We start from the raw sequence: 22,769 nt of genomic DNA, 5'->3' as shown, positions 1-22,769 counted from the left end.
TTCTGACTTGTATCTGTTCAGGCTGATGAAAGATGGATTGCATGGGTAATATTCTCCTAGCAATGATGCTGTCCTAGCAGCTGTGAAACAATGAGTTACCTCCACTGGTGCAAATTTTCACATGTGCAGCATGGAGGCTCCTGTTCATCGCTGGTGAAAATGCACAGCTAATGGTGGTGACTATGATGGAAAGAGAGTGTCTTGTAGCTGAGAATTTGTTCTATCAAATAGTGTTATTGTGCTCTTTGTGTATGCTGTAGCTTCCGTGGAGAGAAATGTAAGCTGTTACTCTTGGAGTGAGCTACACAATTTTGACTTAAAGAAAAGTAATGGAAGGAAGAATATTTAACTGGAAGAGACTCATGATTAACTAGATCTAGTTTTAGAGGTCTAACATTACTTTAGACCAAGTAACAGTTCTGTTCTTGAGGCTTTTTTTTTAACATTACATGGTGGTTTTTAGATACTCTGCCAATGAAACAATGATTACAACAATAAGTATCTTAACACGTAATGCTTTTCATCCATTTATGTTGTTCCAGATTACTAGAAGCAGATTCCTGAGTCTTGCATGTCTTTCTGACACCTGGTACTAAACTGTTCCATCCATCCATACTCTTTTCCAAAGATAGGTTGTTTAAGATAGGCCTTAACCTCTTATTTGTAAGGATTTTTAAAAACACATTTTTTTTTGCCTAACAAAGTGTTTTGGAAGAATAAAATTCTAGTGGAAGTGGAATTTTGAAACCTGATTTTAGGGTCATCTGAGTGAACAAAAAAATATTTGGAAGACATCTATGGCCCATGTACTCAAAATTTTGCACTTAATTGCATCATTTTTACTTAATGATGCACAGTGGTATCTGAGCAGATGGGCTTCTGTGGTTCTCTGGGTCAAGTATTTTGCAAATTGTAAAATGTAGTTTGAAGTTGAGACATAATCAAGTGACCGTGGAATGAAAGATCCCTTCCCAGGCACAGGGCCAGAATTGGTTGCTAATATATGCGAACACAGTTCTACTGGAGTGTATAGAGTTGCACTTGCTTATGTTAGAGGAATTTGGCACTGCAAATACAATATTGGGAGAGCTCTATAATATTAATCATTAATTTTAAAACTGGAATCTAAATTTCCTTGGTATCTTACCAAGCTCAAATGAAATTCTGTCAAAAGGTCAGGAGAAATAACACAAGTTTTAATATTTGGTATGTAAGAGCTCTGTTTTACCGTGCTAAGAAGAAGAAAATGCTTTTCTGATATTTGCTGGATATAAGAGACAGAATTTTCTCTATGAACAATACATTGTCAAAAAAAAATACATGTAAGAACATGGCTTATGGAAGTTAACTTTCCCATTTAGTCCATATTACTGAATAATTAAATCTTCCTATAAGAGTTGCTTTCACTGTTTCTTTGACTTCTCTTCCCCACCTCTTATCATAATATGACTTTTGCTTTTCACTCTGCTTGGTAAGATATGCCTCATGTAAGTGTATTTTTCCCATCTGAAAATAAGAATGAGGGGAGAAAAAGACACGAAGATGAATTCTCATTTTTTTTCTAGAACCAGATTTCTCTATGGCTATGTTGGAAATCCAGGCTGTGTCATCCCAAGAAACTTCAGGAAGTTTAGGAACTTTCTGTGATTTTTAAACACTAGCACCTTCTTGTCTCAGGCTCCTTCCAGAGTTCAAGAAGACAGAGAACCTTGAAACTGACACCCAGCCTATCAATGATGTGAATCATCCCAAATGCCTCAGATCGTACCAAATAAATAAATAAACTTCATGGCATCATTCCAGGCTCAGGTGGCTAACTCGCTTTCTTAAAACCATACTTCAGTCTTTGTCTCTCTATTTTTACACCTTCTAAAGCTGAAGTTGGAGGAGTGATGGTGCCCTTCCAGGTCGTGACCTTTACCTCATGAATCTGTTTAATGTTTTTTAAAATTCTTACTTCTAATGACTGATAATTAGTGTGTATTGCAATTTTCAACTGTGACCTTGGGAAGTTGTTTAACTTCTGTATCTTCATTTATACCATAAGGTTAATGACAGATAATTCTAATACTTGCTACGCAGGGTTACTTGGCTGATAAATCAGCTCAGATGTATTCAATGCAGCTATCAAAGGACAGTATGGCAACTAGTTAATGAACCTTTATTATTCTGTTTAGTAAAACTTTCTAGGTTTTAGTCTTCCTCAGTTGGACTGATTTTGTTATAACATTACTCATTAAATTATTAAATTCAATTAATTTTCCTGGAAGATGAAATTCAACAGCAGTAGACTCTAAGAGCCATGATAGCAAGCTGTTTGCTTGCTTTCAAGAGGAGATGTCAGCATATTTGACTTCTAACTAATAACTGTAAAAATTCATATTATAGGACCTTGCTGCTGAAGCAGTGAGTCAAATCAGGCATTTCATCTTCCCGAGATGGATAAGAAAAAACTAGTATAGTTCTACTAATTATTTAGATGCTTTTTTCTTAAAAGAAATTTTTTTTATACAAGGTCAGCAAGGAACTTCACCAGGTAGTGAGGAGTTAAAGTCAGTTGCATTATTCGTCCTTGAAGCTTATTTCCAACAATTCTAATGTTACCATAAAAGGAATTATAATTCTTGAAATGTTTCAGCACCAAGTTGGAAACTACTAAAAACAATATTTTGAAAGTACATTATCCTACCAATTTTACACAAATTGTTCTTCATGAAGGGTTTTATGGAGCCTATGTATATCTATCCGTTTCATCTCATCTAAGCGTAAAGATTTCCAGGGCTGTCCAAAACAATTCAAGTTATATACCAAGAACACTTGCTAGTGGAAGAGCTGTGTTAGGCAATGGTTTATGGTGATTAAAGTTTGATATAGTGCAAGCAAATCAATAGCATCACAAGGCTGGATAATAGCTTCTAGCTGGTGAAACCTAACGACAGCATTTCTGTTCCTGTTTGGTTTATAGTGCCTTTGCCTGTTCAGCTCACAGGAATCTTTATTAACTTCCTCTTGCTCATGCAGCTGTCATCTTGAAAATGATACTGGGATGACTTCAGGGAGTTGAGGTTTTCTTTTGGTTGGTTGGGGTGTTTTGTTCATTGTTTTTGTTTGTTTTTCTTTTAAAATGTCACGAGAAACAGAAGTTAGTATTTGAACTCTTTGGCAAGGTACAATGCAGGCTACTCTTCATTTTCCAAGAAGTATATTTTGTAGCTCCCTAGTTCATGCTGATCATATGTTTTCTCATCATAAATATGGTAACAGGCTTGCATACTCAAGACAGGAGGGGAAAAATAACTGCTAGCATGGACAGCATAGAAAATGAGCATTTGGATCTGCTCAGAGACCTCTTCTTACTTGATTTAGGAAGGAGAGGAGGCATGGAGTGGAAAGTGTAAAATTTCATTTTACTATGGTGTTCAGTGGCGTATTTAGTCTTGATTTACACGAACAGTAACAGAACTAATATCTAACCCAATAGTTTGCTTTTTTTTCCTCCCTCCAGAAACACCTTTAAGAAGGACACTCAGGGCATTTAATCCATAACAAATGCAAAGCTAGGGTTTCTCTTGGGCAGTGTTCAGATTCTGGCCTTGCAGGTGAAGTTAGTTTTTCATTTGAATCGACAGCACATGTGATATCAGTGCAGTGCTGAGAGTTTGTGGTGTGGCACAGTAGCTTGCTTTCAGAAGCTACTAGTGATCTTCACAAGGAGCATACAACATTTACAAAATATTGTATATATTGTTATAAGTTCTTGCATGGAACTGGAGTTTAGGGCAGACAAAACCTAGAGCAACTAGCCTAAGAAGAAAAATTTGGCTCATTATTTCTGAAACTTTAGTTCAGAGAACAAAGTGTACTGCTACACGAGATTTCACAAATACTATCCCTACTTGAAATTTTCTATTCTTTTTAAGTGAACATCACGGCATTATCAGAGTATACAGCTAGCTGTTTGCTTCTGGTAATGAATAAAAAAAGTGTCAATATTCTTTCTTAGCTTCTATATCCAACTTCCATCATGAAAAATGTATACCTCTCTGGATTTGCTCTTAGACTGATCACATCTTATCCTGTTATTGTACTTGACATTAATTTAGCTAGATAAATAACGTTTAGAAGATGACAAACCTTGGTTCTAATCAAGAAATATAAAGAAGGTCATAGATTAGTTTAATTCAAGCCCTTTAAGCTGAGATATCTTCTTTGAAGTCAAAGCTGTGGGCTGCCTCTGTAACCTAGTGCTTCATCTGCTCATTTTAGTTTGAATTTCCATCTCAAGCCTTTCTTCCCTGCATGGGAAACAGATGTTCTTAATTCCTAGTAAACATAATGAGTATATTGAAGATTGTTAAAACCACAAGTCCAATTATCTGAATTGAGAGTATGAAAAGCTTGAACTTCTTTGCAGTTATTTCATCTGGATCCCTGCTGCAGCCAGATCTAGGTAGTCCATCTCTTCACCTTGGATGTGTGTACATCTTTAAGGCAAAATGAACTAGAATCCTTTCAAGCTAAAACTTTCTGCTATGCCACTACTGAACTCTAAAAATAAATAAAAACAAAGTTAAAAAGCCAGTGTCTTTTTATTTTCAACTTATGTTATCTACTAGGTAATCTATATTGGTAGTCTGCTGAGATTTGTACCAATTTCCTCTTCTGGTTTCTAGATCAGCATAGCAGAAGTCATCTTACAGAAAGTGATGCATAGAAATAATTGCTGTTCAAAGGCTCTTGCGTACATGTTCCTGAAGGAGACAAGTTATTAAAGGAGTTAAATAATCAGTGTCTAAACTTTCAAGACTGCTTTCATGCAAAAGTCATCTCTACCTTCAGGCAATAGGGGTATGGCTCTGAAGCTTACAAAGTCTCCTGTAGAAGGAAGCATTTGCAGAACCTTGCTGTGATCTGGGGGCTCCATTATTAACACAAACATGGGTACAAGCCAACAATTTGGGAATGGAGTAATTGTCTATAGCAGAAGATGAAGGCGATCCCTCAGCACTTGCCCTTAGAAACTTTCTGGTAAGATCCAGAATGTCTGGAAGAGGAATAACTTTATCGGAGGGCTAATTTGATAATATAGTTCAGTTCTTAAAATTTTCTAATAAACAAGCAGGCTGTGATACTATTAGTCTTATCTCAAATAATTTTTCTATTCATTTTTCTGTTTCCTTTATTCTTAAATGGCTAAACTTCTTTATTTCATAGCATAGCACTTTTGTATGTTCATAGCAAAAGGATCCGGGGTGATTTTTGTTCACAGTTCTTTCTGTGATATACAAAATAAGTGTACGCTACATAAAGCAAGCAGCCTGTGAGCAATGAATTCTTTTTGTTGTTTTTTTCCTCTCACTCCAGAAAGAGTAGAAGATTAAAAGAAAGAAAGGGAGTGGTAAATTTGTGTGGAATCTCCATGTCAAATTGAATGCATCTTTAGCTTTGGGACTGTAGATATAAAGCCACTGTTGGTTCTGTTATCTGATTTCCAATAGGTCACCATTCATTACAAAATGACTGAAAAAATTCATTGTTTTTGCTTACTGGAAATATGCACATTTATGGAGAACTTTTTATAAATTAAAATGTACTTTGGCCACTTCACTTTTCTCTGCAATTCTTTAATATTGCTTTCCTTTGCAGACTCTTAGAGTTATTTTCATGATGAATATTTTCTCCTTGCAGAAACATTTATTCCCAATAATTTCCCAATATTTTCCAGTTATCTTCCGAAATCAGCTATTTAACTTTCAACCACGTTTGTTTACTGCATCTGTAAAAGAGATGAAGTCCAATTACTCCCTTTTTAATCACTGTGTAACATTTAAAAATATTTTCTAGTGAATAACACCTACTCAGCTAGAGGCTTACTGCTCAAGTCTGATCTCACTGCTCTGCTTTGTGATTCCTGTGGCACAGTATCATCCCCAAATGAAATTACATAAAGTTCTAATACCCATTTATCTTGCATAATCCATTCAAACAGCAGTCTATGTGATTTAAAACTAGATAATAACACAAAAAAAAAAGCTCTTGGTATCATTTTGATTAGTTGATCACATGTATTTTGGGATTAATGACAGCTCCGAACCAGTTGTTTAAAGGTATGACCTTAGAACACGCCCAATGTCTAGTGTGGGAGTCATCCTCCAAATCTTCCATAGAAAGAAGTGCTTTGAAGTGATGGGGTATGTGATCCTGTTAGTGGAAGGGGTCCTTTGGAGCCTGAACTTTGAACTTAAAACAATTGCAGTAGACGTGGGTTTTTTTATTTCCACTGGGGAAGAGAAGGAATTAAGGAGAAGCTCCTTAATTACTCTCTCATAACTGAGAGAAATAAAACTAGCTACCAGAGGCATTGCTGTCAGATTGTTAACATGAATCCATGGCATCTTTGTGATGATATGGTGTTAAATTCTCAGCTCTAGGGCTGCTCAGCCCACTCTGTTTAGCAACAAAAAATCAGCACTGGGCAGGTATGTGGTGTACCTACCTTCAGTTTGTTTTATGTGTTGTTTTGGGTTTTATTTTTTGATATATCTTTTCACTGGGCAGGAAATATGAAAGCCTCCTCACTTAGCAGCTGAGATTTATTACTAGCATTCTTGACTGAACAACCCATTAGTTTTCTGACAACACAGGAAAAAGTTCTCTTAACACAGAAAATGGGCTGTGATTGGAAGTGGGAAGTTCAGCAAGTGACAATAATCTTTGAGAGAGGTTGATAACAGAAGGTGCTATCTGCTTGCCCTTCTCCTGGTTAGTAACATCACTTGCCTTCTATTTATTTGTGTTGTAGCAGGGTATCGCTTGTGACACTAGATTTTCTCTGTCATTGACCATTGTTTCCAGCTGGAAGAAGGATGCTTTAGAGCAAGTAGGGCAGTTTCTGAGGAGTATGCCTCTTTGGACAAATGTTGTTAAGATGTATCCAGTAGAAGTATAGCTAATTCCGTATCTGACTTCTGTTGACTTTCTCATTTTTCTACCCACTTCCAGTGTACTAAGGGCACTGGGTAGGTTCTCAAGAGGAATCTGGAAGAAGATTCATAGTCAGGCCTCTGCCCCCACTGTAGGTCACCTGCAACTCTGTTGTCACATAGCTGTTATTTTTCCACTAGCTAAGAAGGATAACTAAAATCAACATTTCTTATCGCGAGTTGGTTTTTTGTGTTTCTTCTTATAATCATGTTTGCTTTATTAAGTATGAAATATCTTTTCTTTGTTTCAAGATACGACCTTTTCTTACTGTATTGACTCCAAGATTTGTGTTTTTTACTATCCAGAATGACTTCCATTCGTTTTATTCACAGGCTCCCAATGTATTGTGTAATTCAGACACCTTCCCTATTTCCAGTTTCCCATTGTGGGGATCCGAAGGGAATATGTACTTTTGTAGACAGAGTGAATGAGATGCACGTCATTGTAGTTATGCAGAGGTGATATTTTCTAGACAGCTCCACCCAGCTGTGCTCACTCTTTATTCATATGCTCACATCTAATTTTTAAAAAGTGTACTAATGGTATCTGTGGCGATAAGCCCTAACTGTAACTGCTGCTTTTCCTAGTGCTTCTTTAAAAATAGTATTTATTCCTATATTGCCTGTGTTTTGATTTTTTGCTGCTCCAGCTATGTTAGAATTGTTAGCACATTATTTAGCATCTTTCTCTCTTTGTTATGATGTATTTACATGGCTATATTTTAACCAGTGGGCATTATGAGCTATGCTTTTAGGTTTCACTGTAAGAGAGAAGAGTTTAACCACAGCATTGTACAGTCATTTGAGTTGGAAGGGACCTTTAAAGGCCATCTGGTCCAGTTCCCCTGCAAGGAACAGGGACACCTACAGCTCCATCAGGTGCCCAGAGCCCCATCCAGACTGCCTTTGAATGTCTCCAGGTATGGGGAATCCACTTTATCGCTGGGCAAATAAACTAAGAACACCTCTCTTAGATCGTGAAATTTAGGATAGAAATAAGCGGATCAGTGTGAGGCAAAGAGGTTTAAATACACTGATATTCCAAACTCATGACAAAATAGAAAGCACACCAACAGCTCACATTATTGTAGCAAAAGGGAGTTGATCATCCCCACCTGAGCTTTTTTCAGCATGCTGAACAGAAACAGAGGGGCTCACACTTTTTGGGAAGTGAGAAAGTTCAGTGCAAGCATTAAGTGCTTCTGAGGAGACTGAAAAGAGCATTTACAAGAAAAATGAGTCAGAAATAAAGGGCATTTAGAGATGCTCAAAAATCATAGAAGATTCACAGGGAAAAGCCATGTCAAAGGCGTGAAGACAAAATGGCCTGATTAATGATGGGGCTTCTAGCTGAAATAGAAAAAGAAATTGTAATAAAAAAAAAAATCTCATCACTTCTAGCAAAAGCCATAGCTGCTTTGATTTATAAACAAATCAAAATGCAATCTACATATATGAGGCAAAATTTCAAAAGTGGACCCTTAAGTAATATAATCTAGATCAAAATATGTAAATGTAGGAACATTATCTCCAAATCTTGATGTCATATGTTCACTAGATGTTGGACAGAACGTCTGTGTTGCTTGAGCTTATGCAATGTGTGGGTCACCTCATATCCTATCTTGCTATTTCCCTGTACTCCATTACCAAGGTTCTAACAAGCATAGGGAATATGGTACTGTATGCATCATACCCCATATGCCTCATACCCATTTTTCTTCAGTGCCACTACTGTATCCATTTAGTTCATACTGCACAAGTGTCAAAATAATTCCCATTGCCAAATTGTTAGTGACTTGATGGCTTTTCAAAGTTACTGTGACAAGAAGGATACACTGGGAAACTTGCAATAAACTATATTTGAGTGCTCACAGTAGCACCCAGATCAATTTACCTTGAATTCGTAAATACCTTGTTGTATTCAATATTTAGGAAGACCAAAACTGTGAATTAAATCTCCTTCATACCAAGCTTTTATTAGAAACCTTTCACTGATGCTTGGAATAACTGATTGAAGATAGTGTAACCTCACAGTGAATTTTCTTCAGTAGTACAGTTTGTTACTCCACCTGTAATTTAAATATTGATATTTCATAATTTTTAGCACTTTTAGTTTTTCCGCATTTAATCTGTGCAACTGAAGATGCTTGTTGTAGCAGTTCTGTTCTCCATGTAGATACTCACATATGTTCATCCAACAACTGCCCAAACTTTCTTCCTTTTTCTTACCATTTAGTAGATGGAAGTAATACCTGTAAGCACATGTTTTTGTCTTTAGTTGAATGAAAAGTTCATGTCACATCAATGTGTCTTTTCTGAGATTTCTGTTGTTTTGAGTAAGGAAATGCACATTTTGCCATTTCGGATAAGTTCAGTAACTGTTGTTGCTGTGTTTCCCCATGTATAATCTAAGTCTTCAATAGCCTGTACTACTTTAAAATATTTTTTTTCTGTGAAAATAGTTTCTCAGGTAACCAGCAGAGACAGATGAACTGTGCTTTTGTTTCCCTGAGGACAGTTGTTGTTTGGACAACTGCGCGTCTTTTGCTGGAAGTTCTTTTTTATAAAAGCGTATGAGGAAAATGTTAACAGAAATCAGTGTTGCTTGCAATACTGGTGCTTAAACACAAGTATGTATGGGACTAGGTGTTTTTTAAGAGTTATTATTACTAGTCCTTATTGACAATCCATGTATTATAAATATGAAAATCCAACATTTCAGATACATATGGATCTAGTAAGCTATTGTTCATTATCTTCCCAGATATAAACTAGAGCTTAGTGAGAACCTATAGAGCTGCAAATCTGATATACTTTATTAGGTAAATATTAGGCTCATTCAGAAAATATCTAGATGTTGCTGAGTGTAATGCTGTAATCCCAATAATAAACTTCCTCAGTGTCTGAAATGTGTTTTACAAGTTAATTAGAAATCTATCTTGAAATCTATCTTCAAAACAACAAAAAAAAACCCCACATCTAACTATTCTGTTAGAATAACAGTGTAACAAAAGTGTGGCTCACTCTTCAGTAGAAAATTGCTTGAGATCCCTTCCAACCCAAGCCATTCTATGATAATAAAAAGAAGTGACTTCATGGCATAGCGTGGCAAGTGTTCGGTCTTATTGTTTTATTTCGAAGTTCAGAGTATCAAATAAAATTGTTAAGTGAATTTTCTTCAAAGCTCCAGAAAGTTTTTCCTATGGCCTTACAGAAAGCATAAGGAATATCAGCCTGAAAATAACGTCTTGAGAAACTTGTAAGTAGATGAGAAAAGGAGTTTAGAGTGAAAGTGTCATCTCCTCAATAAATGTATGGTCACAGTAGACAAGTTATAAAACTCCAGGTAAAAATATATTTGGGTCATACTGAAGTGTTTTCAAGACTTCAAAAGTTCAAGAGAAGAGTTTCTGCAAGTCTTAATACCTTATGCTTGAAGGCGCAGGATAGAGAAGGGAGCTAAAGTCAAGATTTATGCTTATACTTATTGTAGTCAGAAGATTTGTGGGACAACTGCCCTGCTTCTAAAAGGTAAGTGATTTACAGGCTGGTGATGTCACCTGAACATCTTTGCCATTATATCTAGGTGAGAAAGTCAAGTCATTGCTTTATAACAGAAACTTTTATCACAAATAGTTGACTTGGTAATTTTCACATAACATTAAAAGAGTTACATGTCTCTTCAAAGCCTGTAATTCTGTAGTTGCACCCTTTACAATATCAATTAAATGCCTTGGTTTTTTTCCTCTTGTAATCAAAATAAGAAAATTAGAATTCTTACCCATTGATAAGCAGACTGTGCAGCAGATCTGCTGCTACCATTCTAAGACACAACGTGCACCATTCCATATTTTTAAGGGATTTGTAAATTTTACTGTGCCCAAGGATGCAGTTAAGAGCCACTGTAAGATCCAAAACTAGCATTCGTTATGTTATTGAAAAGTCCCATGAATATGTTTTTGTTGAGGAAAAAAAAAAAATACTGTTGACAGTGTCAGAAGAAAGGTGAAGGTACTCAGTAGAGTAGAGTATATAATACTCATATTAAGAAGAGAGTAAGGAAGTTAACATATGGAAGTTTTTGGATAGATGTGGGGAAAAAGCAAAAGGAGCAGTAACGATATCTCATTTGATGTGGAGTATAAAAGAAAAAGAGCTGAGGCTTTGTGTTATCCCTGTCAGACAGTATCAAAGGACATCCCTTTTACAAAAGAATGTTTGGTAATTTTGTTAGCTTGTGTCATAAAAACTGAAGTGCATACCAGAAATGTTAGCAGTAGCTGCTACTGACTGCCATACCAACAACAGTTAACCTATAGTCATACACAGACTGTGAGGTTGGGGGAGCAGAACCCCTCCCACTTCAAGAGAGGAATAAATTGGGACTACCTCAAGGGACTGAATGTGTACAAGTCTACGGGGCCAAAAGACATGCATCCCTGGGTCTTGAAGGAACTGGTTGATGTGGTTGCCAAGACATTCTCCATCATATCTGAAAAGTCATGCTGTCAAGTGAAGTCCCTGGTGACTGGAAAAGGGGAAATATCACTCCCAATTTTAAGAAAGAGAGAAAGGAATTCTCCTGGAAGACATGTTAAGGCACATGCAAGGAAGCGAATATGTGAGAGTCAGCACGGCTTCACCAAGAGCAGATTGCGCCTCACCAATCTGTTGGCCTTCTGTGATAGGGTGGAATGGAAAGGCAGCTGATACTGTCTACCTGGACTTGTGAAAAGTCTTTGATATGGTCCCACACCACAGCCTTATCTCTAAATTGGGGTTACGGATTTGAAAAATGGACTATTCAGTGGATGAAGAATTGACTGAACGGTTGCAGCTAGAGGGTTGTAGTCAGCAGACTTTTTACACAGTCTCCTATTTATAGGATAAGAGAGAGCAGTTTGCCCAGAGAAGCTGTTGATATCACATCCCTGGAGGCATTCAAGGAAAGTTTGGATGGGCCCCTGGCCGATGTAACTTGGTGGGTGGCAACCCCACCCCTGGTAGTGGGGTTGGAACTATATGATCTTTAAGGTCCCTTCCAACCCAAGCCATTCTATGGTTCTAACCACGCACACTTGGACTTTCTCTTGGTATGGGAGCTTATCGCTCTATTACCATGACATATGCTGTAAGTCAAACACTCTTAACAGAAGTCGGAAGCTTTAATATTTTGCTTAATCAATCTAAGTAAGGAAAATCAAAGGGTGATCAAATTCTCTGTCAGGATTTACACTTATATCATAAAATCATAGAATATCAAATATCTTAATATTACTGTAATCCTTATCCATTTCATTGAATAAGAAGTCTAAATAGCATGAATAGATATCTCTGGCAACCTTTTACAAAAGGTTCTACACAAATATAAAATATTAATCATACTAATTCCTGTCAAGACTTTTTTTAAAACCTCTAATATATAAAAGCACTCCAGCCATAAATCATTCATTTCATTTGATTATTTTCAGTCAGACTTTTTATTTACTGTCTGCTCAATTAATACTGAGGTTAATGAGTCTTTCGTATGTACTATAATATTCTGGAACTCATTATTTTCCCCTCAGGTAAAAATCTTTTATTTTTTTTTTCTCCTCTCCATCCCTTTTTGATTAGAGAGCGAGTTCAGAGTCACCCCATATATTTTCTTTTGTGAAAGTCCCTGATACCAGCTTTTCCATCTGAAAAGATGTACAGAGAATGAGATGGCAAAAAGCCAGAAAACAGTAGGAGCTCTAGAGTGGGATGTTCAAGTACAATTTTACCTTAGTTTTTTTGCAGAACCTCTGTTCTTTCTCATCCATGTCATGGGCCAACAATCATCTTTTACTTTATTCTTATTCTTCATTCTTCTTTTTAATAAACTCATCAGATTCTGTTGAGAAACTTCATCACTTTCCCCGTTTTTGAATTTACTTATTTGCACATGAAATAGGTGTCAACTGAATATACTCAATTTTGGTGGCAGTTATTAGAATGATCCATCATTTTCATTCATTTATGTCAGAAGACAAAAATGTTTCCAAGATTATTGCTGAATAAAATCCCATTCCTTGTCTTTACCTGCCACTTTACCAATACAAAGACTTTGTCTTCTAGAGAAGTATTGTTTCCCACATCTTCAAACTTTTCTTCCTTTTCATTTTGTGATGATATTTGATATCCCAAAAAATGTTTGGCATTTTTCAAGCCATAAGGAAGCATATAAAAGCAGATGCTTAGTATTAAATGAGAAGACTTTCTTAATCTTCACAGGAGCTGTGACATCCTCCATCAGACAGGTTTCAATCCATGGCTTCCACCTTGACTGAACTCAGTAGAAATACAGCAACTCGGGTTATGTAAGAATTTGGGTTATACTTCTTGCCTCAAACACCTTTGAGTGTACATGCACCAAAACTCCGTCTTTCTAGAAATTTTGAGGGCTTTTATTTTGTTGGACTCATTGAAAACACTTTTGAAACTTAATTGTTATCATTATATTCACTTTGCAGGTAATATCCTAGAAGGCAAAATGATTTGCCCAGAGAGTGGACCTGTGACAGATTTAGAGAAAGTCTAATCATTATGATTCCTTTCAGCAGTTCATCACCGAGGCTTTCACGCTCCTTGTTCTAGTTTCTAGATTTAAACCATACTATCTCTTGGATTTTGGTTGACTTGTTATATACATATCACTTAAAATAGTAAACTAGATAGAAGTGAGCAAGAATCTTCAAGCATTTAGGAGCCATTAAATACAGCCTACACTTTGCTATATATAAGCCAGTAAAAGTAAATATAGTAAAATTCAGGATTAATTTTGAATAGCTAGGAGCTTAATAATATGCGAGACTTGTTGTCCCTGACTTTGACCTTAGACGAGTCATTTATCCTTTTAGATGACTACTGTTTATACACCCTCTCTGTCTCTTACTGACATAGCAAGGATTTTTTTGCCATCCCAAAGTAGGGGATACTAGCTAAAATAGGTGGAATGCATTGTTGCTGAAGATACCTTATTCGTGCAACTTTATAGAGAGCCTAAGCAGTTAAGTGGCAATAGATGCCCTTTAGACAGCTAATGCTGAGTTATGTACAGTGGACTTCCACCTGTAATGATGAATGTCTGAAGTAAAAGGTTTCTCCTGTAGAAATTGTTTTTGTTTTTCTAATTTAATCTTGAATTTCTTACAGTGAGGGCGTTATGTTCTTCTAATTACCTGCTTATGAAAACCCAGAATGCTTCATTTGCATCCGATTCTTTTCTTGTTTAAACACCATAATATAAAATCTCTTTGAAAGTGGGCGATCAAAGACTCATGTCCATGAACGTCAACATTTCCTGACTCAAACAGGCTGAATATATGTTTCTCTAATGTTTTCCTTTAAGCTGCAGGAAAAGAATAATCTGTTGCCACTGCCTGTGGTCAGCTGAATCTCAACCTGTCTGACTGAGCTCTCTGAGATCATTCTAGTCCACAGTGTCTGGTCAAAGATGTTCCTGTTTTCATCTTATATGCATTGGAAGCTATCTTGGCATGTGATTTTAACACGACAGATGGGACACAGTGCAACTTGGCTGACCTCTACTTTAAGCATTTAAATAGCTAAAATGATTATATTACCATAAAATAAACTTCCAAGAACTTCTTACTCTGCAGAACATGCTGAATAGCTAACAAGTGCCAGTTGCAACCCTGTAATTGCAAGAGATGAAGAGTTCAGTTTTCACAGCAGTTTCATGAGAATGAAAGAAACTTCCACGGACTTTAATGAGAACCTTAGCGATAAAACACTTAGAAAACTTACTCCTCTCACTAAGCAAAGAAAACCAAAATAACACTGGTGGTAACAGGCTTCATTAGGGTGTATTTCCAAAATCATGCTCTTATTTTTCAGTGTTACTGAAAGAGACTAAGGGCACACTGGAAACACTGGGAGTTGAAAATTTGTGCTAAACAGTAAGCACGCTTCCTCTCAAGACTGGCACCTTCTTAAGAAGTTTTTCTCTTTAGCATCATTTTTCTATTGTTTTCAGTTCCTAATGCCTGTATTTCTATTGCTATTTGTCCTCATTTTTATGCCTGATTTTCATAATGATATCTACAATACGCTTCACCATCTGAAAGAGGGATAGTGATCTCATTAAAAAATTTTACCCTTAATCAATCTTTTTTATCTTTACAGCTGGTGTTATAACAACTTCTCATGTCTTTGATTTATTTTTCATACCTATTTTAGATTCAGTCTTTCTAGCTCCATTCTTATTTGTTGGGCTGAAACATGGATGACTTTTGATCAACTCACAATTTGGTGAAAACTGATTGTCAACTGCTACACAAAATTTTATAAACAAATATATGGGCAGATATACTTTTTTTTTAACATATTTGCAAATGCACAACTGTTATATAACACTTTAAAAATCTGAATTATTGAGATACAACGCAGTGCATTTTTCTGCACTTTTTCTGCACAAGATTTTGTACTTGTTTTCATTTCTTCTGGTTGCCTTTTCCTTCAGTAATATAAGAAATAAAAACCAAGGTCTTCTGTGTTCTCCTTCATATCCTGTACTGTAATGTTGGTATTTTGGTTGTAATATTGATTCATTTAAGAAACAAATCTGTTTTCCTATGCTTAAAGAAATGAAAATCTGAATTTTACAAGAGGGAATTTTTAATCTTTATTGAGATGATTCATAGAAAATTTGCAGAAGAGATAAATAAAAGAAGAATGTCTCAAACTCTTCTTTCATCCTAATGGAAAATGTATAATAAAGTTAAGATATATATATATTATATAGATAATCATCTACAAGGAGACCTTTTGATTAAATTTGGTTTTGTATTTGTACCTCGTTCCGCAATTTTGTCACACTTATGTGATAATTATCATTATTATTTTTTCATTTTGATATCTGCTTAAAAGAGCCTTTCATTGTGTTAGAAGACATTTAGGGTAGAATTTTCTTCGTAGGTTCCTTGTGTAGAGTATAACTTTGCATACAGATTCAGCATGAATTCTACACTTAAGAGGAAAGCAGAATATTTTAGTCAGTACTTGCAATAAAGGTACAGGAGCTTGCTGTAAAGGAAAGGAGCGAGAAGGGAAAAAAGCCTCTGTAGATGTAATTGAGAATCATGCAAATATATTCAGTGTTATGGACGTGCAAGAAACATTGTCAAAAATAGTAATTCAACAAATCAAATTACCCAAATATTCCGTAAACTAACTTCTTGTTTCAAGATGATTTCTAATCTTCAAATGAACTTTCCAACTCTCTTTTGGAAAGAGATTCTTTCTTCCCAGAACCTATTTTGATGCCAATGCCAGAACTCACATAACGATTATAAATCTTCTAAATTTCATTTTGATATTATTTGTATGCAATTAAAATCATTCCAGAATGTGAAGAATCCCCCTTGTAGTCATCTCAAATATACTTGTAATGCATTATTATAGCTTGCTCTGATGTCCTATTTCCCCACCCAGCCTAGAAGCTCTATATTTGGTGTAGTTCATAGTGCTCTTTTTGAGCATATTCAAGTGAAGTTTTCCAAGTATTTTTTTCTAACACTTGAATTTATTTTCTTAAATTATCACTTTTGATTTCTCTTCAACCTTTTCAATATCAGCTTTGATGTCTTGGATGCTTTATCTGATCTGGTTTTTTTGGCCTTTGAAATTGATTACGTGAGTATGACGCTTATTACAGATGATCATCTGCGCTTGTAACTTGTCAGAGCCATTATAATTCCTTACGACTTATCAGGCAGTATAATTTCTATCTCTGTTTAATCTTTTCTGTTCTTCCTTTGTCTGACGGACATTGAGGTAATCTGTGAACCTTTCACAGCTACTCCAAGAGCTAGCCCAAGCCTTTTGGCCATATAGACGCTTATATATTTCTAAATAAAAGAGGATCAGAGAGCAAATGTAAGAACTGGTATTATTTAGTGACTTTCTCTTAATTAAGAGCATAGACATAGAATAATTTCTTTCTTAAAGCTTTCTTAAAGCAACCATTTGCATCCCTTGTTACATGAGGTACTTGCATTTTCTGACAAGAAAGAATTGCGGGGAACATATATAGACCTAAAGGGATAGTGAGACAATGTTCAATCATTTGTAGAAATCACCCTGTGCCCAGAGACTTGTGTGAGATTATTTATCCTTCTTTAAAATAAAGGCTCGTTCCCAGAATGTTAGTTGTTGATGTCTAGACAGGCAGAATGATGATGATATGGCAAGCAACATGTGGTACTTAATCTGGGCTTCTTTTTTTCTTTTGTAACTTCCATTTTTGGCTATGCAAGTTCAACTACTTTACAATGTGCTGACATGTATTTCATCGTGTCAATACCCTGAAATATCTCAGGAATACGTAAAATGCCTATGAAGCTCAAATTCTCAGGTAATTGATGATAATTGCTTCTTAAATATACTGACATCATTATGTGACTGTGTAAGGCTGAAAAATGGCAGGATGGTGCAGGAAAATATGAGTTGCATGAAAAATCAGTATAACTTTTCAATGAAAAGATCTCTCAATTCAGGTGTAAGATGGCTCATTAAACTGTGTTGGAGGCATCAGCTGCTAATATAAGCCCAAAGAGAACAGCCTTGACAGTACTGGGTAAGGCTTGTAGGTGGCAGATAAATGCGGCCGGTTTGTTGCATAGTAACATGCAAAGCCATTCTTTTGTAATGAATCCTGAGCTGAGCATGGTCTTCAGAGCCATCCAAACAAATTGTTAAATCCAGAAATGCATTTCTGTGTAATTACAGGTTTGAATTATTCTAGAAAAGCCTAGAACTGGAGAGAAACTCTGTAAAATTTCTCATAGCCTTCTCAGTAAGAAATGCCTTTTTTAGGTCAACATAAACTATTCGTGAATGTTTACTGAATTTGGCCAATAGAAAAGTCCTAGAAATTAATAGGAAAGGTTGGAAGGTTGCAGTGCTTCACTTTAAAATTGCAGAGAGGGTAGAATATATTGAAGAGGATATAAAATATATTCCATGCCAACCTGAGGCAATTTTTTGTGATTATTTTTCATTGCAGGCAATAAATAGAAAAAATGTATTATTTAAACAGCTCTATTTTTGGCATGCATTTCGTATACAGATAGTCTGTCTGGCACAGTTCTTGTATTTTTATTTTTTTAGTATGAAGGAGTTTTTGTGAATCTGTCATACGTGTTTATAATAGAGCTCAACTCTCACGTATTTATTTATATATTCTGCTTAATAATGGTCTAGAGGAAGTATGCAAGGATAAAATTAATGCATTAATAATATTTTAAATTGTGTGGGAATTCTTGCATATTTTAGAAGCTTGATCACGTTTCCTGCAGTAGTGTGTAATATCAAACATAATGCCACTACTATTACTGAACTATTTTACTCAATCCCACTCATTTTGTTCAGTTAATATACTATTCATTTCCTTCCTTAAGCCAAAATAAAAAGTGCTGTTTTCTTGGTAAACAGCCTATATACTCATTATAAAAAAACACTGTTCTTGTTTGGTGAGAGAAAAAAGTATTAGCTGTGATTGTGGTGATAAACATTAGTTATTAAAGAAAGTAAAATTATTCTTCATAACATCTAATGTTTATTTTAGAGGAGAAAAAACCAACCCTATAACAAGATAATATAATCTTGGTTATTTCCTGTTCAAAAATCTTTTTCTTTTCTTTTTCTTTTTCTTTTTTTTTTAAGATGCTCAGGAGCCACTGATGGCCAGAAGCAAAGAAACCATTAAAAGGAAACATTTATATCTCATTTCCTATGATTGTCTGTCCTTCTACTTGGGAGGCAATAGATTGCATGAGATACAGGTTCTATAACTTGACTGAGGAAAGAAATACTTTTTACTCCTGTAAAAATATACTGAAGAAAGGGATTGCTTTCACTTAAAACATGTGAACTAATCTTATAATAATCAGAAAAAATATATGATAAGTTAGTGTTTCTAAATTCCATAGCTATTTAATGTGGCTTCACACACTTAGACATAAGATATGTGTAATTACTGACTTTGTTTCAACACTGTTGCTATCTGTTGGAGAAATACACAAATAAACAGTGATATTTCTCCCTTTTTAAGTGTAAATGAGTGGGTAGGATTGATTTTCCAGAACTAGAATTTTCTTCTGATATTTAACTTCTTCGTTCTGTATCTGACAAAAGGATGACTATTTGAAACTCTGCTTAAAAGAGGTTCTGAATTACATGTAATTGACTGCATCTGGTTTCAGATCAAAACCTTACTTTTCACTACTTATAGTGCATAGCTTTAAACATACGTGCTGGGATGGTGACAAGTATAAGTGTTTTGTAGCTGGTTGGTTTGAGTGTTGTCTACAATAGTTAAAGGTGTGAGCTTGAGCACCTTCAGGCAAAGAATGGATATAGCCCTCGATGTCTAACAAAGTTGTTGTGTATTCTTCCCAATGTATTTTAAAGTCAAGGAGACTCTGCTACTGCTGGAGAAACAGAATGAAAATGGGAGAGGTCATAACATTTGCAGGAGGTGGCAGAAGATTTTTGCCTTTGTTCATTCACCTGTGTTATGAAAGCAGAACCTGCCTGAGATTTTGTAAAGTTATTTTATTACCAGTTATTCTGATCTTGAAGCTGGTTTTCATTGCTATAATGCTGCATGAAAAACCGAAGTATTGCTTTGGCTACAGAAAGCAATGGTAGCCCAGCTAAAATCTGAGAACCTAAGAAGAGTTTTCTAGATTTTGTGAAATAAATGGATAAAGCTAGAGAAAAATAAATACATTTTTTGGTACACAAGTTCTAAATCAGCTAAAGCCACTGAGTTTCAAATTTTTAATATTTTTGACAGAACTTGAGCTCTCCCTGCTCTTCCCTTCAGAACTTAGCCACCATGACATGTCAAACTGATTTGGAAAAAATGTTACAGCAAAAAAAAAAAAAAAAAAGATAATTAGCGTCTCTGGTTAATCTTTGTCAGTACTTTATTTTCTCACAGACAAAAGATAAAATCTCTTTAAAGCAGAGTTAAGACATCACTGATAAGTTAAAATGCTTTCCAAATATATAGCAGTTAATTATACATTATCTACCTTTTACAGTGGACTTAAGGTTTTAGCTTATGAAAGAAGAGAATTTGTTGCTTGATAGAAGCAGCTGTGCTATCAGTGAATATTAAGGAAGATGATTATCTTAGTTAATTTGAAAGTAGTCTGTGTGCCAGCAATCTAACAAAGAAAACTCTAGTACCACAAATCTTCACAAATTGTTCACAGTTTTGAAATAATTGTTATTTGGATTTGGTATGAATTCTTTTTTTTTAATTGACTTACCCATTATATAAATAGTTTCTCTCCCAGTTAGAGTGGAGAAATTAATGAATTTCTGTAGGTATTTAATAAATAAAGAGCTTAAATTTCAATTTGAACAAATAAACACTGGACAGCTTATAAAAGACAGACTCTCAGTAGTCTCCTTGAAGCTTGTGACTCCAGTATCCATTCTGTCTTCACCCAAGTTTAAGGAACTTTTTGGAAACCCGTGATGTGAGATACTGATTCTTTTCTGGAAAGCACGTTCATCATTCTGTGTATGCTAATCAGGTTGGTTTGGAGAGTAGTTAAGCTTTTCCTTTCTCCACTTTGATACCGGTGTGGCAGGAATGAACCATTGCTTGCTGGCTGACCTGGATATTCAAGGAACCATAAGGACTTTGTGGAGTAGGGGGCAGAGAACTCTGAGTAAGGGTAGTCAGTTTTCACTGTTATATGGCCACCTTGTATATACAGAGGTGGATAGAGATCTGGAAATCGCATACTGCCATCCCTTGAAAAACAAAGCCATTTCCGTGTTTTGTTGGGTTTTTTTTTTACCAGAAAGGAAAAACAGTACTTCTACGTAGGTCATTTGGGAATGGAAGTGTGAAGATCAAATGTAAAGAGCAGCTCACTAAAGACCAATAAGGGATTCTATAAATGCATAAAAATACATAAAAATACTTTGAAATCTTTCATGATATACTGCAAACTTGCACTGGCATACTTGGGTATCTTTTCTTAATTCCAGTTTGAGTCATGAAAAAAATGTCACTTGAGAACTCTCCAGTTGGCATTTGTCTGAAGGGCAGGCTTCAATTGCATTGCATAAATCCTGAATAATAACATGAATTCAGTCCAGTACATCTAATTATACCAGTATAGAAGAATGCAGTATCTGTCCTATTTTATATTTAGGATTTTTCTAAAGATTTATTCTTAGCTGGAATGTTGGTTTGAATGTCAGTGTCAAATGTCAGCTGGGGTGTTAAATGTTAGTTTGTTGTTTGCATCTGTGTTCCTCTTGTCCGTGTAGATTAAACTAGCATTCCTCAGCTTGTTGAAACAGTGTAGGTTGTTTTTCCCTCCCATAAATCATGTGAATTCAAGTAGAACATTAAGACTTTCGACTTGACTGTGTTTTCTTTTAAGCCATTCTCTAGAAATGAGATCAAGTTATTCAAAGTTAATCACTTCTGTGCTCCCCTCTGAAACTGAATGCTTGCCTAAACCGGGAGTGGTGCAACATGAAAATCACCTGTTCTTCTGTGAACTTCTAAAATGAATAAAGCACATCTCAAGCACACCAGTGTTTTCTCAACATATTTTCTGTTCAAATATCCTCAATTAATGTTCATTTACCATCATTTATATTGTTTTGTTTACTTCTAAGAGAAAAACAATTTTGGAATTTTGACTAATAACTTGAACTTTTCCTTATTTTTTTTTCCTTATCAAAAAATCCTAAATGGTTGTGTAAGAGTTTTGGTATCTGTGTGCTTGTCTGTGTGCACATTCATATGTTGCTATATTTTCTCATATTAACCAAACAGGTAAATAAGCACTGCAGCAACATACTTGTAACCTACTTTTAATGGCAGTCTGTGTCACTACACAATTATCTGTGATTTTACACTGTTTTGTGGTGTTTCTTAATACTACAACATAAAATTAGTATAACAGGTAGCAAGCAATAGCTTGCAGACTATTGACTGTCATTCAAACAAGGTATTTTCTCAGACTGGAACGGCTTAGGCTATGTTTCCATTGACTCATAAATGAAATTGGTTTCCCTGTGTTTATGCAAATAAACACTTCACCATCCATTATGCTCAGACTTCTGAGCTCATTTCTCCTATCACTCACACCGATGTAAATCAGGAGTAATTCTACTGAAGGTGATGACCAAGTAGTCCTTAATATGTGGGAAAAATTGATGATTTGGTAGCGTTGATTTGATACCAAGCTGTAATTTTTGAAGAAAGAATAAAATTAGTATTAAGAACTTCTAGCAATGTAAATCCAAGTTGCAGCATATTGTGTTGCCATTTGGGAATTTCTGTCTCTGGGACAAAACCCCGCTGCATGCTTGGTTCTGAGACACACTGTCAGAGCACTTGTGCCGTTCCTTCCCCTGTCCTTTTAACTGGCAGTAAGCTGTCATCATGGAAGTTGCCAAGGGGTTTAGAGAGCTAAAAAGTATTGCAATGGAAAAAAAAAAAAGGATTTAAAAAATAAAATGTTTTTAAAAAGCATCAGTTATCTGACAGTGGAAAGAAATATGTGCATATAACAGCTGGAAGAAAAAATATTCACTGGCTCTTTGGCTTCTTGTTATTCTGGCTTCATTGTGATGCAGTTTCTTCTGTTTAATATCAATTTATAAAACTGTGTTACATGTTCACTGACCCCTGATAACTAAACAAATCCCAGTGTGCAGCTAGATGAATAAATCCCCGTTTAATATATGCTGATGATG

At 35.5% G+C, this 22,769-nt stretch overlaps 1 protein-coding gene across 7 annotated transcripts in view; it reads left to right on the top strand.

Annotated features, from left to right (window-relative positions):
* The window catches only part of CTNNA2 (catenin alpha 2), a 457,330-nt gene that overhangs the window by 363,729 nt on the left and 70,832 nt on the right, over positions 1-22,769 (top strand). Inside the window, exon 10 of one of the 7 annotated variants that reach the window (XM_021395890.1) lies at positions 1,566-1,939. The exons of the other annotated variants lie outside the window; for them this stretch is intronic. Coding sequence (XP_021251565.1) covers positions 1,566-1,634 — 69 coding nt within the window. The 3' untranslated portion in view covers positions 1,635-1,939. Of the gene's footprint in view, positions 1-1,565; positions 1,940-22,769 lie in introns of those variants that run through there. 7 annotated transcript variants of the gene reach the window in all.

Source organism: Numida meleagris, chromosome 4, assembly GCF_002078875.1.
Source record: "Numida meleagris isolate 19003 breed g44 Domestic line chromosome 4, NumMel1.0, whole genome shotgun sequence".
Lineage (NCBI taxonomy): Eukaryota > Metazoa > Chordata > Aves > Galliformes > Numididae > Numida > Numida meleagris.
The sequence above is the reverse complement of the archived record's forward strand: the minus strand, read 5'-3'. Positions and strand labels throughout refer to the sequence as shown.